This window comes from Xenopus laevis, chromosome 5L (genome assembly GCF_017654675.1).
Source record: "Xenopus laevis strain J_2021 chromosome 5L, Xenopus_laevis_v10.1, whole genome shotgun sequence".
In the NCBI taxonomy this organism is placed as follows: Eukaryota; Metazoa; Chordata; class Amphibia; order Anura; family Pipidae; genus Xenopus; species Xenopus laevis.
Window position 1 is genome coordinate 150526034 of NC_054379.1, and position 18883 is coordinate 150544916.

Genomic DNA, 18883 nt, shown 5'->3' on the forward strand with positions numbered 1-18883 from the left:
AAAAATAGGGGGTGAAAAAAATGGGCGTGGTCCAAAAAAAATTTCTGCTCTTCGCGCACCAAATCTTTTTGTCCCTCTTTCTGTTTCCAAAATGTTTGAAGGTATTTACTGAGTTAAGTAATACGGCAAGTTATTTTCATGAAGGGCATATTGGCCTTTAAGTTTGTTTCAAATTGCTACATTCTTGAATTTGAGGCAGAATATATATTTTATACATTTGATGGGAAACATGTCCTAAAAATAGAATTAAAAAATGAAAATGTCAAAGGCCGATATAGAAAGATTATCATTGTAATCTCGGTTAAGGTGATACTATCAGGGCCAATAAATCCCAAAAGAACGGAAATGTGATCCTGTGCAGAAAATATGATATGGGGAGGTCACTAGTTCCAAGCAATTCATTATATTCCCATCTGTACTTCACTTACGGCTTCCAATCATTTACTTCCACACTATCAACATTCCTTTCATTTATCAGCTTCATTACTTCCCCTGCTCCTGCAATATTTCTCCCTCAGTCCCATCCATATGGCTCAACCCCAGCACAGAGCCGTGATGATGTACAGTATACACATTGTTACATGGGGTTAAGGAATAACTGGAGAAAACGCACTTTATTAGGCACAATAATAAGCAACATCGATGAAAACCATCTGGGTGACTGCAAATACTCATAAATGCTCAAATGCATTTTGTGCTATGACTCCATTGGAAGGCCTTAATCCTTTAAGTAAATACTGTACTTGCACAGAATTTGGATGCAGAAAAGAGAAATGCTACAAATAAGCTGGAAAGGGTTTGAGGATTCTTATCAACATTAATATCAAGGCCAAAGCCCGAGTTGTGTAAACCCCAGAAAGCAAAAAGTAAAGCATAGAAATGCAGAGATTGACAGTCTAATTCTTACTAAGAAAAACTGAATTTTAAAAAGTGGTGCTTTGGGCTGCTGATCAGAAACAGGCAGTGAACACAGACAATTCCGTTACTAAAAATTGCTAATTTTAAATTGTCCATTTTGGGAAACTTTTATTTTATGAATAGTAATCTGAAAGGGAGGATAATTAAGCAAATCAAGTATTCACACTGTTACTATAGACACCATCTCTCCCTACTACACAACTATGTGGAAAGCATTTGTTTCCATACAGGGAAAAACACAGTATAAAGACTAGAGACCAGTGAATTTGTCACACATCTTTCAGCCAGTGTTTTCATGAAAATAAAAACTAGACCTTCATATAAAAATACTAAACTAATGGTCTTTCAAAGAGTCTGACTCACAAGGAGAAATTCATTCTAAATAAGTCTGAGTCTCCCTTGAATTCATTCTGCTGGACAAAGCTTCCCAGGTCCAGTTCATGTGTAACTCGTGTATAACTTACTACAAATACTTCATCTCATGAACACAGTGTGGGATTTCAAAATTCCAGCTTAACTGCGGTTGCAACGGACAAAGTGTTAGTGTGGAAATTGCAATAGCCTCCAAGGAATCCATCTTGTACCAAACTCTCTATATTGAGTAGAGTTGTTTGAACTCCAGATAAGGAAAAAACACCATGTTTCAATAGTAGTTTGAACATTCAGTTATAATATCACTAATGATCATTAACTGTCTAACACTGTTGGTCGGTTACAATATGGAAAGTGAAGCTGCTCTGCAGCCATAGTGGGAATGAAATGACCGTTGGTTGCTATGGTTACACTGTTTGTTGTTGGTCAAGGTTAATGATATGCTTGTCATTGGCTGAGAAAACAGATCCCATTATGATGTCATAAACAGAAGAGACTCTGCCTGTTGCTCTCACCTGTTTGATCATTAGACTGCTGAGCGCTGTTGCTGCAACATCAGAACTCCAGTCTTTTCACTTTTTGTATTTTTTACTTTTTCTTGTTACTTCAGAACTTTTTTCACTTTTTATCGTAACTTCAAGAAACAATAATGGAAAAAGAAGAGAAAGATATTCGGATAGACATGAATGATGAAGAAGAAACAGACGATATAAATGCAGAAGATCGTCCTTTCATAAGGAGATTCGGCAAGATCATGCTTGTACTTTTCATTAGCCTCCTGGCTGGCTGCTATTATATATTTGTGGTGGAGCTGTGCATATTCACTGTACAGTTATTAGAGGCAAAGATCACCTTCCTGGTGATTTTCCACCTTTTGTTCCTCCTGTGCGTCTGGTCCTATCTCCGCACTGTTATGACTCCTCCCGCTGTCCCTCCGGCAAAATTCCGCCTGTCGGAGTGTGACAAGCAGCGGTACCTGAGTGAGAGAAAGCCAGAAGTGCTGCAGGAGATCCTCGTTCGTATGGCTAAAGACTTGCCTATTTCTACTAAGGACTCAAAAGGAGCTTTTAGGTACTGTGACACATGCCAACTGCTAAAGCCAGAGAGGTGCCACCATTGCCCAGTGTGTGACATCTGTATACTGAAACTGGATCATCACTGCGTCTTTCTAAATAACTGTGTTGGATTTTCGAACTACAAGTCCTTCCTCCTGTGCGTGGTTTATGCATTGCTATTGTGCCTATTCACTAGCGCAGTGTCACTTTATGGCTCCATACTATTCTGGACTCATCAGCTGCCCAACACCCAATCCAAAGTGCCGATCATTGTGCTGTTCAGCTTGAGCACACTCTGCTGTGTAATGTTATTACTATTGTTAGGGATTCATTTCCATTGGGCTGTAGATAATATCACTTCTAGGGAAGGTGAAAGTGGCACATGGAATGAACGTTATGACTTGGGCTTGAGCAAGAACATGAGACAAGTGTTTGGAGATGAAAAGAAATATTGGTTCCTCCCAGTCTTCAGCAGCTTAGGAGATGGCTATACATTCCCAATGACTGATGCCACAAAGGACATAGAAAAAAAAGCTGCTGCTGTTGCCAAAGACATTACTGAGAGCCAGAACTGAAAAATCACTGGACTAACAGTGACCACAGGGAAGACTACGAGGAAGAATTTGCAAAAAAGGACTTATATAATTTCAATTTTTTTTTAACTGTGATGTAAATCTAATATGAATAAATGTATTATTGTATGTAACAGAAATGCTTCTCTGCTGTCTTATTTATCGCCAATGTTAGGAAACAAGTCACAGAATCCTTATTCTTTCATCCAATGAATATAGGAGAAGGGACTTCAGGCAGCCAATAAGCAAGGTCATAGTGTTTTATGTGGCCAACATGCAGTGCAGGGGTATCAAGAGAAGAGTAAAACATTGGAGCAGAGCAGTTCCTGATGGGGCAGACTAGTCATATGCTTTCTCATCCAAAATCTCACAATATCTTCAGTGCAAAATCACATGAGTTACCAGATAGGGATTAGTTTTTCTAAAGACACATGTCAGCACACCCCTCTGTCCCTCCCCCCAGACAAACTCAAATAGATACATTGGTGAGACAGAAGTTTTTAATTTTTTTTTCTTTTAACTTTCCTTTTAATTATTTAGGCAAACAGGTTAGGGGAGGCTAAAGTTGGCTTTAGACGCAAAGATCCGATCGTACAAATCAAGGATTCGTACGATTTTCAGACCGTGTGTGGAGAGTCCCGACATTTTTCGTCCGGCGGAGATCGGTCGTTTGGTCGATCGGTCAGGTTAAAAGATTTCTGTCGGCTGCCGATAATATCTCTGCGTGTATTGCCGATTGTACGATTTTCAGTGGGAGACTGTCACTAGCTTTGGTTGGACATAACTATCGTACGATTGCTGTCAGGGGCAGAACATTGGCTGATCTGTTTTTTTACTACTTTATTTGATCTGAATGGTAAGACTTTGATTTGAATTGTTAGTGGCAGGTCGGGAGATGTGGAAGTCCGATCGTATGATGATTCGTACGATCGGATTTTTGCATCTATGGCCAGCTTTAGCCTCTCCAAGCTTAATGAAAATCCGCCTATGCCATACCTGTACAAACATTGTAAGGAAATTGGAAGTCACTGAGATCAAAAACTTGTTCAATGCTTTCAGGGCTCAAACTAGAATTTGGATTATTTGGATAAAATGGAGTCTATGGGAGGGGGCCTTCCATAATTCTGAGCTTTCTGGATAACAGGGTCCAGATTACAGATCCTATGCCGGTACCTCAAAGCATACACGTAAATCTGCATGTTAATGTTACAACTAATGGTGCCATTTATATCTCTATGTATATTACACATATGATTTTTAGGGATGTAGCGAACAGTTCGCCTGCGAACTTGTTCGCGCGAACTTCGACCGTTCGCGTCCGCCTAATGTTCGCGAACGTTTGGGAACGTTCGCAATTTGAGTTCGCGACCATTCGACCGCTAAAATCGAACGATTTCCATTCGTTCGAACGATTTCCATTCGTTCGAACGATTTCCATTCGTTCGAACGATTTCCATTCGTTCGAACGATTAAAATCCCTCGACCGTTCGATTCGAATGAAAATCCTTCGATCGAACGATGAAAATCCTTCAAACGTTCGAATCGAACGAAAAATCCTTCGAACGTTCGAATCGAACGATTTTGCAGGTGTTCGAAGCTCGCGAACGGTTCGCGAACGGTTCGCATTTTTTGCCGGTGTTCGCGAACGGCGTTCGCGAACACCAAAACGGCGGTTCGCTACATCCCTAATGATTTTTGGGGTGGGACACCACTCGAGAGATTTTTATGTGTTTATATAACATTGTTAGCTAAACACGGAAAACTTTTTATAGAGACCATTATGATGAGCGAATGTGTCCCCAAATTTTTTTTCGAAACTCTTAAAAAAATTATAGAAATGGCAAAAAATTTGCGATAACACATTAAAGTCAATTCGCGTTAAAATAATTTTGATTCACAACAATTTTTACACACACAACTTTTTTGTCCAAATGCATTAAAGTCAATTAGTGCTAAAATAATTTTGACAGCACCAATTTTTATGCGCGTGACAATTTTTACACGCGCGACTCTTTTGTCCAAACACATTAAAGGGGGTCAAAACATTTTTACTCTACAATTTTTACGTGTGCAATTTTTCCATGCCGAATTTTTGCAGGTGCCGAAGTGTGGAAATTTGCCGTGAATCCATGCCTGGCGGATAAATTCACCAATCACTAGAGACCACTGTGGTGATGACTGTGAATGCTTCGTAGCATGGTGCTCCAGATCAGTGCTTGAATTGGATCAAAAAAAGTGGAGGGTTGCTCAGTGTGGTGAGTGTAGATTGGCGTGCTGAAAGAAGCCCCTCCCACAACCATAAGCCACACCCATTGTTATAATAAGCCTCACACCCCAATACCTTCTGGTTTCACTCACTTTAATGCAAAGCTATTTTTCCTATTTCCATTTTGGTATTTCCTTCTAACGCACAGTTTAATGCCCAGTATGCGTATATTTTTAGATTTTAAGTATGTGACCTGTAGGGACCCTAAAGCAAAATATAGTGCATATGACTTTTCTTGGCTGGCAGTTCAGAATCTGCAAACACAGCCCCGTACCTATGTATTGTGTGTCATAACATAGCACAACCCCATCCTATTCTATATTACCCAAGATTATTTCATATATTTCACTATTCCGTAATCGGCTGCTGTTTAATACCTTAATTTTCTCTTTTTATTTCCCCTGTTTTCATTTTCTCTCCTTTTCTCTTTAACCCTCTCTGATGTCCCCTTCTTTATCTGTTTAACACTTCTCTATCTCTCTCCCAGCAATCTTTTCTCTATTTTCATCTTGTATATATTTAACTATATTTTATTTTACCTCTGCATTTTATTTGTATGCAGAAGTGGAGAGGAGCCAAGTTCCGGGATTCAAAACTCTTGCAACCCCACCTGAGGGGATGTTATTTCAAAAAATAAAGAAGTGAGGGGATGGCATCCCTGTGCATCCCTCCCCAATTCCAGCACTGCTCCAGATAGAACTCCTCTAGTATGTATGGACAGCATTACAAGTAATTTCAACTCTTATTTTATCATTTTGCCCCACTTTGGCCCCAATGTGGATCACCAGTTCCCAGATGTATTTGCCAAAAGATTGATTGTGTTTTATATGGACAATCAGTGAGATGAGTGTATTATTAGCTTTAGGATTCTCAAACTTCTCTAAGCATTTAGCCTTCATACACACCGGAAGAACAGCAGCATAGCTTCGAGTACGTTAACCTTGGAAATGGGCTTATTTATAGCTGTGAGTGTGCTAAAGGTTGTGTTTAATAAAGAAAATATTTTCCGGTTGTGGGAATGAAGTGACAACGTGACATGCCATGTATTTGCTCTCACACACACAAAGCCATGCTCAGCTAAACAGGTGCTATTCTTAGACAACTCAAGAGCCAACGTGATAATAGAACAAAAAAATCCACCTAATTGTTCTATTAGCGGCGAGATTGACAATGCAGATAACATTATTTGCATTTAAACGAGCAGCAGTTTTTATAGCACATGTTTTGCTTCACAGAATAGCATGGGTGTCAGGAGGGTTGGCTTTTGTCCAAATAAATACTTGGCTGCTGACTTTACTCTTCTCCATCAACAAAGGAATGCAACAGCCTAGTACATTAAGACTTATATATCCATACCCTTCCTGAGCTTGCCCAATATTCATCCTAGTTTGAAAAATTATTAATTCTAATAAAGTATTTAAAGGGGTTGTTCATCTTTGAGTTAACTATTAGTATGATGTAGAGAATGATATTCTGAGACAATTTGCAATTGGTTTTCATTTTTTATTATTTGTGATTTTTTGAATTATTTAAATTTGTATTCAGCAGCTCTCCAGTTTGCAATTTCAGCAATGGGGTTGCTAGAGCCCAAAAATAAATAATGATGACCAATTGAAAAGTTGCTTACTATTGGTTGCTCTATAATGTCGTAAAAGGTAACTTAACCATTAAACCTTTTATTTCAATACTATAAAAAATATTTTCCATACACTCAAAAGATGTGTGTGTGTGAGGGGGAAGGAATCACGTGATTTCCCTTCAAAACCACAGTTGCTGAACAGAAGAATCCTACACTGGAAGAGTCTGGAGGAATGACGTTGTCAATGTACTGTAACTGTAGGTGCTGTGACTTTATAAAGAGTAATACAAATGGGCGCAGAGGTTCTTGAAGGGCACCTGTTGGCAGGGATGGACTGGGAATCAAAATAGGCCCTGGCATTTCAAGTACACAGAGGCCCAACAGTCACCCACCAGCCCACTCCTATGAGTCTATGAGATCTTATAGCAGCCCCTCTGGCATTTGCCAGAACTCACAGATTGCCAGTCCGGGCCTGCCTGTTGGGTAAAAATGTTATCCCCAATCAAAGGTGCGGGCTAATAGAGCCCGCATTCCGGTTGGTCATAACAGTAGTTTTTTTTAAGAAAAAAAAAGGCTCCCGCCAGCGCCATGCTACCCACACGGGAGGGAGCTCCCAGTGCAAGCAGCCATGTCCGGTTACTCGCATAATGAAAAGCTGCCCTGAATTGCTGATTATGTGCTTGCGAGTGACCGGACATGGCTGCTTGCACCGGGAGCTCCCTCCCGGTGCTGTTAGCGTAGCACTGGCAGGGGCCATTTTTTTAAGAAACTACTGATATCCCCAACCAGAAACCTTTGGTTGGGGATAACATTTTTACCCAACAGGTGCCCTTTAACATGGATCAAAGGCTTATTGAACATAATAGGTACTCCCTTCAAACTCGAAAAACTTCAAGAAATCACTTAAATTTTGCCTTCTTCATGAACTCTGCAGCTTTTTTTTTTTTTTTTTGCTTTCTGCATGTAATAAATCTCAAAAAATTAGACTTTTAGTAAATCTAAATGATGATTGTGAGTTTTGGCACAAAAAAAAATTCATTAAATGTGCCCATAATGTTGAGGTAATGAATTCAGCAGTATAGTACAGGGATAGGATCTGTTATCTATAGAAACCAGGACTGGAACTAGAAAATAGGAAGAAGAGGCACGTGTTTAGGGTGTATCTGTATTTTACACAGATATAAAAATAGGGTAGCAAATGGTCACCGTACGAATGTAGTAGGGGGTAGGCATCCTAGTTAAAGTGACATAGGGAGGTATGAAGCTAAATCTGGCAGATAAAACATATCTCCATTACTTCCTTCTTACTTCTTCTGGGAATATTTTGATTATTTGACAAGCGAGGTTCCATAAATGTCAGTGAATACAGGTATGGGACCTGTTATCCAGAATGCGCAAGACCTGGGGTTTTCCACATAACGGACCTTTCTCTAATCTGGATCTAATAAAAAATCATGTACACATTAAATAAACCCAATAAACTGGTTTTGCTTCCAACAATGATTAATTATATCTTAGTTGGAGTCAAGTGCAAGGTACTGTTATATTATTACAGAGAAAAAGGAAATCATATTTTAAAAAGTTTTATTATTTGGATAAAATGGAGTCTATGGGAGAAGACATGAAGACAACCTAAAGGCAACTTATTGTGAGTAATTTAGTTACATAGTTAAATAGGGTTGAAAAAAGACAAACTCCATCAAGTTCAATCCCTCCAAATGAAAACCCATCCATTCACACACCCCTCCTTACTTTCACATAAATTATACAATTTAGTATCATCTGCAAAAATAGAAACAGTACTTTCAATGGCCACCTCCAGGTCATTAATAAACAAGTTTAAAAGCAAGGGACAGAGCCCTGTGGTACTCCGCTAACAACACTGGTCCAATTAGAAACTGTTCCATTTACCACCACTCTTTGTAGTCTATATTTTAGCTGGTTCTCTATCCAGGTACAAATACTATGTTCCAGGACAACATTCCTTAATTTAACCAGTAACCTTTTGTGTGGCACTGTATCAAATGCTTTAGCAAAGTCCAAGTAAATCACATCCACTGCCATCCCAGAATCGAGGTCCCTGCTTACCTTCTCATAAAAAGAAATTAAGTTAGTCTGGCAAGATCTATTACACATAAAACCATGCTGGCACAAACTCATAGTATTAAGATTTGCTATAAAGTCCAGTATCTTATCCTTTATTAACCCTTTGAAAAGCTTTCCTACCACTGACGCCAGACTAAATGGCCCATAGTTTTGAGGCTGAGAATGGGATCCTTTTTTGAATAGCGGCACCACATTAGCAATTCGCCAGTCTCTTGGCACTATGCCAGATCTCAATGAATCCTGAAAAAATAAGTAAAGAGGTTTGGCAATCACAGAGCTAAGCTTGCTAAGTACCCTGGGATGAATACCATCTGGCCCATCTGAAAAATATGAGTTCAGAATCTGCGCTTTTATTTTGTTTTCATCAACCAGCTGACCCCCCTCTGTGATATTAAAGGTCCCACACCTTCCTGCTCCATTTTTTTACTTTTAACATATTTAAAAAATAATTTTGGATTCTTTTTTACTGCTTGCTGCAATAGCCTTTTCCATATCCATTTTAGCTTGCCTTATAGCTTCTTTGCATGATTTAATGGCCTCCTTGTAGCTTATAAATGATTCGGCTGTCCCAGCTAACTTGAAAGCCTTAAAAACACGTATTTTCTTACTCATCTCAACACCAACACTTCTATTGAACCAAAAAGGTTTTGCTTTGCAACAACGTTGCTTGCTTACAAGGGGAATATACTGACATATAAATTTATTAAGCAGAATTTTAAAGACTTCCCATTTTTGTTCTGTGTTTAGCCCTGTGAAAAACATTTCCCACTTAATATGTTGCAGAGATGCCCTTATACTGTCAAAGTTTGCACGTCTGAAATTTAGTGTTTTAATTACTCCCTTATAGAATTGCTTCTGCAACAGAATCTCAAATATGACTTGTAAAAACTAATATCACAATCAAATACCAGGAGCTCTTAAATATATGAATACCTTTTGCAGCCTACAAAGCATCTTCAAAATAGTCCCACAGCATATTGGTTGCCTGGTTAATAATAAATTATATTTCCATTCCTTTAATTAGCACTGTGTAGTGTAATGCCATGTATTTCTCATTTTATTTAACCAGGACTGTATCAGCACTGGCACATTCACAAATTAACCATATTAAAGACCCAGCAGTGCTTACTATGCGATGATATTCTTTGTTACCAACAACTATCTCCATTCAACTTTAATTAGAACTTTGCAGGCATTAGGGAAGGGATATGTTCTCTAGGGAGAATTAAGAAATCAGTAAGACAATTATTTATGTCTCCAGCCCATTTTATATTTCTTCTTGCTTGTGCTAATAACTCTGAATTGACTGTAAAGACTGTTTCCAATTACATATTCAATTAAAAGGCAGTGTGACGTGTCAGTGAACTACACAGAAGTGTCATTGGGTGGTCCCTCTGGGAGGTCTGGTATTTGTGCGAGTACTTGGAGAGGAGGAACTTAACTGGTATTTATGAGTATCTTAACACCCCTTAAAAACTGCCAAGCTTCAGCATGTGTGCAATATGCTTGTGCAGATGCGATTTGAGTTTGTTTGATGGGCTTCTATACCTTATTGACTAACCTTGAGTCATAAATATCTGTTTACGGTTTTATGGATGACTCATAAATATACACAGAAATGTAGCAGAATGGAATTGTGATAATTCAGATAATTTCAAAAAGAAAATTTCACAGGCCTCGTCAGTTTGATACTTCACTTCTAAACACAAAGCATAACTGTCATGTAAAATTTTACAATGACTCCACTGAAGGAGCAGTGTTTTTAATGGAAATGCAAGAATGGGGATGTTTCAACCCCCATTCTTACAATCTTGGGTCTGAAGGAATGTCAATACATAGAAAAGTCTGAGTCTCAAACTCAAAGTTTGAGAATTTACAGTAATGCTGGGATATTCAACTTTTCTGACCCGTTAGGAACATTCAGATGTAAGAAGAGTTGGGAAGCAATTGAAGCATGAAAAACGTTCTTGGGTGGTGCAAAATAAAAAAATACAAGGAGGTCGTGGGAGCACTCCAAGTCTAAGTAAAAATGTGTTTAAGTACAATGGAAGTGCAACTGATTTGGCCAATTAATCAATGCATATTCCCTGGTCCCGTCTCATAAATAATTCAGTATATATGCAAGTGCATGTATTTACAAAAACAGGGTTTTTATGATCATAAAATTGGTAAGCCAAAATAAATGCAGTGATTGGCCTTTTGGCAACCCCTATGTGGACTGGCAGACTACAGGAGACTCTGTTTGGCAGTGCACAGGGTTTTATTGCAACCAAAACTTGCCTCCAAGCCTGGAAATCAATAAGCATCTGCTTTGAGGCCACTGGGCGTAACATACAAGAGCAATATGTTGTGTGCTATATGCTGTTACCTAGCAACCAGCTGTTCAGTGATCTCAGTGCAGCAGGAAGTGACACAGCAGCTAGTGAATGGCTGGCAGGAAGAGGAAGTCACAGATGCTGGCAGAAGAGAAAAGCCTGGCTCAGAGAACCACATGGTGGACAGAGAAAGAGACCAGAGAGCTGCCGGTGGGCCCAGAGAGTTGAGAGGCTTCACCAAAAGCATTCCTTTGGATTTGGCTGGCACAGGGAAGACACATACTGTGCCTGGAGAGATAGAGAGTGTGAAAGGAATCCAGACTGGAGGAACAACCAGCAGGAGATTCCTATCTGAGCATCCAAAGGGGCTGGTAGTCACACTGTATGTCTGAATGTGCTGGACTCACCTGAAGAGAACACTGTAAAGCATCCAAAAATAATTTGGATTGAGTATTGATATTTAAAGTGACAGTGTATTAAAGGAGAGCTTGAAGAATACTACTGATTTGTATTACTTGGTCTACGAGGAGCCATCCATTACTTTAAAGGACTTAACCAGTTATTTAGTCAGACAGATTGCGCAAGCTAGCTAGTTAGCCCTATTGCCACTGGTTAGGAGTACTGCATGTATAAGTTGCCCATTTAGATAAACATTTATTCAGTTTAACCAATACTGTGTGTGTGTTATTACTGTATTCCTAGTGAGGTCACCCATTGGTGCATTCCCGGATCCCACTAGGTGGAGGCACTGCGCTAGTAAGTACCAGGTACCCAGTCTCTACCCATACCACTGTGGAGTGGCTCAGGTTTGTCCTGTGCCATCAGGTAAGCGCCACACGTGGAGTGTAACACCTACAAAGTGGTGTCAAAAGGGTTACAATTCTATTCGGTCTATCCTGCTGTTCACATCTACTCAGTTCTCTTTTTGGACAACATCCCATGTGGCACTGTACAAAATTATTCAAAATGCATAATTATTTTTAAGAAATTTTATGGACGTTGACCTTCTGATTTATTTATTTTATCTAAACAGGTGTGGGATCTGTTATCCAGAAACCCGTTATCCAGAGAGCTCCGAATTAGGGAAAGGCCATCTCCCATAGACTCCATTTTATCCAAATTATCCAAATTTTTAAAAAAGGTTTCCTTTTTATCTGTAATAATAAAACAGTACCTTGTACTTGATCTCAACTAAGGTATAATTAATCCTTATTGGAAGCAAAACCAGGCTGTTGGGTTTATTTAATGTTTACATGATTTTCTAGTAGACTTTAGGTATGGGGATTAAAATAAAGGAAAGACCCATTATCTGTAAAACCCCAGATCCAAGAGCATTCTGTATAACAGGTGCCATACCTGTATTGAGTTATAAACTATACTATGTATAATTCATTATTTTTTCTGGGAACTATATCTTTTTAATAATAAATCGTGGCACTGTTCATATTTTTAAAAATGGAGCTCTCATTTTAGTATTTATATATTATTAAGGATAGACTTGATAGGCTGTATTCAAAGACAGGAAGAATAAGCCTTGATATGGCAATTAGTACAATTGGCTCAAAGACTGTTCTAAACAGTGTGTGAAAACGAATCATCAGAATCCATTTACTCCAAGGGTAAAATCTTCAGTTAAATGTTTCCTCTGAATGATGACAGCTTGGGAAAAACATCATGAAAATGATCGCTCAACCAGTGAACCACGATAAAGAGGCTTTCTAGCATAGACCATTTATTTACACCTTTTCACAGAGGAAGCTCACTAACTGTCATTTTATTGTTTTGCCCATTTATAAAGGTAATTCCCACAATGGTCTGTCGTTAATCTGCTGTGTAAGTTTATTTGCTAAAATGGTAATTCACACAGGCACATATTGTGGAGGCCATTCTTTGCTTCCTTTGACTGCAAAATTGGAGTCTGAAAATATAAAATAACTGGGATCCATTATCTGGAAAACTGTTAGCCAGAAAATTCTGCAAAGACTGCACCCCATTTTCTAATGCAATGGGATTGATTATCCAGAAACCCGTTATCCAGAAAACTCTAAATTACAGGACGGCTGTCTCCTATAAACTCCATTTTATCCAAATAATCCAAATGTTTCAAAATGAATTCCTTTTTCTCTGTAATAATAAAACAGTAGCTTGTACCTGATCCCAACAAAAATAGAATTAATCCTTACTGGAAGCAAAACCAGCCTATTGGGTTTATTTAATGTTTACATGATTTTCTAGTAGACTTAAGGTATGAAGATCCAAACTATGGAAAGATCCGTTATCTGGAAAGCCCCGGGTCCCAAGCATTCTGGATAACAAAAAAACTATGCATGGCTTTCTTTAAAACAGTATCCAAGACCTCTTGCCTAACAGTGAGCGTTCAATTTTTCAATATCTCATGTATTGCTTTTTTTTTATTCAAAACTAATTTAGGAATATATGAGATGAACCTTGGAGGGGAAATCTTGCTCAACTTGCAAACTCATTACATTTAGATCTTTTTCATATCACACAAGCAATTTATTTATGAACTGTTAAGTTTACACAATTTACCTCAGCCCCCTTGGAAGCAAGAGTCTCTCAGTGCCGGAAAACTGATATAATACTTTTTTCCAAACTTTAATATAAAAAGTCATACGTACTCCCATGTTAGAAACAGCTCATAATTTTGAGGAGGCATTCTGGATATTCCTTTCTAGCATCAACGCATGACTTGTCGCACTTTCCTATAATACCTTTTTGCTGTGTTCACTTTTTCTGAATATCCAAAAATATATGTGTTTTGAAGGTTAGCTAGGGCCTCTGTTTTTGACCAGTACTGTATCGAGGTTTGTTTTATAATCAGTTTTTTTCTCCATTCATTCATTAAGATTGCTTATACTGCTCGCTCTTGTTAACCAGTTCTACTGGGTTTGCTATTTACATGATTGTAGCTTTGTTCACTGTCCCTTGACATTAACTAATTAAGCTTTTGTAGCCACTAGAGTTCATTAAGTTTATTTATTAATTTATGTCATGTTTGAGCTGGCTCACTGCAAATAAAGACATTCCAATCAATAAACTGAACTTCTCAAACTGATGTCTGTTTATAGAAATTATGCTTAGTATTATCCCAAATTTTTAAAATACAGTTATAGGATCGATTATCCGGATACCCGTTAGCCAGAAAGCTCTGAATTACGGAAAGGCCACCTCCCATAGACTCCATTTTATCCAAATAATCCAGATGTTTTAAAATTATTTTCTTTTTCTCTGTAATAATAAAACAGTAGCTTGTACTTGATCCCAACTAAGACCTAATTCATCCTTATTGGAACCAAAACCAGCCTATTGGGTTTATTTAATATTTAAATGATTTTCTAGTAGACTTAAGGTATGAAGGTCCAAATTACAGAAAGATCCATTATCTGAAAAACCCTAGGTCCTGAGCATTTTGGATTAAAGGTCCCATACTTGTATCTACAAAGGTCTTTGTTGCACAAACGACTATGAAACTTTGGGGTCTTTACTTTGCTGCGGGCCTCTGTAAGTGAATCGAATTCATTTCTAATTCACAATTTTTAAATTCAGTCTCGAGAGAAACCAGAGAATTTATAAATTGATAGAGGGTATAACGTACCCATTAGAGAAGTTGCCAATAAGTTCTATGAGCATAGAGTAAGCATGAAGAGGTGGGTTCCTATTAATATAGTTCTATTTTATGTAAAATGACACAATATTTGGTACATACAGCAGTAAAACGGTATAGCAATAATTCCATTAGACATCATTTCTGATAAAGGGATAACCAGTTCTGCACTTGAAGCTTTTACAATGCCGTTAGTGGGACTATAAAATCATTAGCACAGCATTTTCTTTTCCAGAGCCTGGAGAACCAATGAATACCGTAGCTTCTCCAGAGGAACTAAGGGATTATCTTCGCCTACTGCTAAGGAAGTCCTGCTCCTGTTATCTATGGCCTGTGGGAGGGAGGTTCCCTAATCACGGATCTTGTGACCAGTTCTTATCTATAGGTTATATAATGGGAGGGAACATTACATGGCTTTATATTTTTGGCTGAAACCAAGTAAATACGAGGGGTGGATGTGCTGGAAGCCTGGAGCATATGGCCATCATAGCACACTCATAGTAACATAGCAAGTTTGGTTGAAAAAAGACACTTGTCCATGAAGTTAAACCTGTTGAAGTTTTAAGATATATAACCTGCCTAACTGCCAGTTGATCCAGGAGAAGGAAAAAAAACAATTTGAAGCCTCTCCAATTTGCCTCAGAGTGGAAAAAAAATGCTAATCGGACCAGTCCAGTGGCGGAACTACCGGGGGAGCAGGGGGTGCGAGCTTGCCAAGGCCCGCACCCCGTCAGGACCCCCCGGCAGCCCGTGCGCCACTGAAAATGTGGCCGTACAGAGGGGGGCGGGGCCCGGCTACGCGTCACGCACCAGGGCCCGTCCCCCTCTAGTGACGCTACTGGACCAGTCCCTGGATCAACTTGTACTATGAGCTATCTTCCATAACCCTGTATTCCCTCACTTGCTAAACACCATCCAACCCCTTCTTAAAGCTATCTAATGTATCAGCCTGTACCACTGATTCAGGGAGAGAATTCCACATCTTCACAGCTCTCACTGTAACAAACCCTTTCTGAATATTTAGACAGAACCTCCTTTTTATAATCTGAATGGGTGACCTTTTGTCAGCTGGAAGGACCTACTGGTAAATAAAGCATTCGAGAAGTTATTGTGCAACCCCCTTATAAATGTATACATAGTTATCATATCCCACCTCATAGGAGTTATGAGTTAGACAGGCCAGTACAAGAGCACATTAAGTCTAGTAAAAAATCATTAAAACGTTAAGTAAACCCAATAGGCTGTTCTGCCTCCAATAAGGATTAATTATATCTTAGTTGGGATCAAGTAGAAGCTACTGTTTTATTATTGCATAGAAAAAGGAAATCTTTTTCAAAAATCTGGATTATTTGGATAAAATTGAGTCTATGGGAGACTGCTTTCCCATGAATTAAAGCTTTCTGAATAGCGAGTTTCCCATACCTGTGTATATTCATGTCTTCTGCCATATCACCTTCTTCTCTAAACTGTACATTTTGAGGTCTTGAAGTCTTACCTTTATACCTGTTGTTTTTGACAGTGCTTGCCTACACCTTTAAGACACGGAATATCATTTTTGTAATTTACTTACCCGTTGATAGCAGAATTAGTATATAAGGAAAATGCATTTAAAGGACCAGTAACACCAAAAAATGAAAGTGTTTTAAAGTAAAGAAAATATCATGTACTGGTGCCCTGCACTGGTAAAACTGGTCTGTTTGCTTCAGAAACACTACTATAGTTCATATAAACAAGCTGCTTTGTAGCAATGGCGGAAATTGAAAAAAGGCTAAATGGCACAGGATAAGTAATGGACAACAGATAACATTATGTTCTACAGAGCTTATCTGTTATCTGCTGTGTAACTTGAGCTTTTGCTCCTTTGAATGGCTGCCCCCATTACTACACAGCAGCGTATTTATATAAACAATAGTAATGTTTCTGAAGCAAACACTGCAGTTTTACCAGTGCAGGGCAACACTGCATTATATTTTTATTACTTTAAAACAATTTCATTTTTTGATATTACTGGTCCTTTAAGTCCAAAGTCCACAATTAGCTGCATTAGCAATCACACACTTGCTTCTGCACAAGTTAAGTACATTTGGCCTGTTCCAACCTATGAGCCAGTAGGTGATACGGCTGAGCCAGAGAACTTTGCATTACCTCCATTGTACTTAAATTTTTCTTAATGAACCAATGATACCGGGTTCCCCACTAGCAGTTGCCATAGACACTAATTGGTCCAATTAACTTTACACAGATTTCTGTTTTTCTGAGCTCTAAGAGCAGATAATGCTATTAAAGTGATATCAGTATGTAATTAGAGACAAGAGGGTTTCATCAACCTTTTTTTTCAGCATGATGACTATCTGACCTAACATATTGGTTTTATTACAGTTTATTAGAATGTAAAAGTTATTTCTGGCAAGACAGGTGAGGATTTCTAACCTTGACATATGTATGGCGCTTAGATAAGAGTATTAAAAATCTTTAACTTTAAGTGATATTGACATGAGTTTGACACAACTTTTTATATGAATATATCAGTGGCACTTAAAAAAAGCTTCCCAGCAATAAGCTGATGTGTTAAAACTAACACTTTACCTCCCCGCATCCATAGTTACTTAACTGTGCTAAAAACCTCTTTAGCGATGCTGCTGCTGTAATGTTGGAATTAGGGGGGGTCAGGAACTTAAACATAGCCTATGATTAAGTGTCCTATGGATATGAAACACGTCAGGCGAGAGATGAATATATAAATAAAGCTTTCATATTTTTATTTACTACATTTTTTGGTCAATACGTGAGTCTACCAGTGTGCCTTGCACCAACTATTTGTGCTTCATATACGGATTGTCCACTCTCCTGAGCTGAGGGCCTGGGGCAGGAGCCCCTTGGCCGCGTCTCTATTGTGGTGAGTGATTCCACAGGATAACACTTGTTATGCTTTAAATGCTTTTGTTCCAGACCTGGGTCAGGAACTTACACAGTACTCTGGCCTACTGGGTCTTTGTCCCGCCCTAAGCATGATATCAGTCTTTCAGCAGCTATGTTATAAAAAATAAATAAGAAGGGCGCAACATTGGGGGGGGGGCACTAGGCACAAAACTCTTCTGTCACCTACGCCTAGTCCAGGTCCTTGTCCCCCACCCCTGGCTGGCCATTCCCTACTCTGCTGCGCATCATGGGGGGGGGTGCCAGGTGGTTGGCCTGGTTGCCTACGACCAAGTTAGCCCAGTACTGCACTTACAAGTTAAAAATAGCAATAGCAAATACAGGGAGTGCTGGGAATTCCAAGAATACAAATAGTCCAGTGATGATCCTGCCCTTCAATCTTTTAATCTATGTGTACTAAACAGATCCTCTTCTCTGAAAATGTAAAGATGCGGTGAGTGTTAGAAAACAGTTCCTTTTGCCTTTAGTGCATAAGAGTGTAAAACCTATGTTGCTTCTCATTGAGGTTCATCACTGCTTGGGATGCTGATTTACCCATATCTATACTAACTATAGAATTTAGTATCACAATAGTCTTTGTTATTATGTCTGTCCTAGAAATCATCCAAGCCACTCTTAAAGGCATTAACAGAATCAGCATCACAACATCACCCGGCAGTGCATTCCACAACCTGACTGACCTCACTTTAAAGAACCACCTATGTTGCTTCAAATGAAAGTTCTTTTCTGAGGGGGAGGCCTCTGGTACGGTGATCCTCTTTATGGGTAAAAAGGTCCCCTGCTATTTGTCTATAATGTCCTCTAATGTACTTGTAATGTGTAATCATGTCCCCTCGCAAGCACCTTTTTTCCAGAGAAAACAACCCCAACCTTGACAGTCTACCCTCATAATTAAAGTCTTCCATCCCTCTAACCAGTTTAGTTGCACTTAGTCTCTGCACTCTCTCCAGCTCATTTATATCCCTCTTAGGGACTGGAGTCCAAAACTGCACTGCATACTCCAGATGAGGCCTCACCAGGGACCTATAGGCATAATTATGTTTTCACCCTTTGAATTAATGCCCTTTTTTATGCAAGACTTTATTTGCTTTAGTAACTGCAGAATGACACTACCCAGAATTATCTACAAAAACCCCAA

At 38.9% G+C, this 18883-nt stretch overlaps 1 protein-coding gene across 1 annotated transcript; it reads left to right on the forward strand.

The window, feature by feature from the left end:
• Positions 1 to 1768: 1768 nt before the first annotated feature.
• LOC121393562 (palmitoyltransferase ZDHHC2-like) lies at positions 1769 to 2973 on the forward strand. The gene has a single exon (XM_041562384.1). It carries the CDS (start codon positions 1940 to 1942, stop codon positions 2918 to 2920), a length of 981 nt encoding a protein of 326 aa, XP_041418318.1. The 5' UTR covers positions 1769 to 1939; the 3' UTR covers positions 2921 to 2973.
• Positions 2974 to 18883: the final 15910 nt, after the last annotated feature.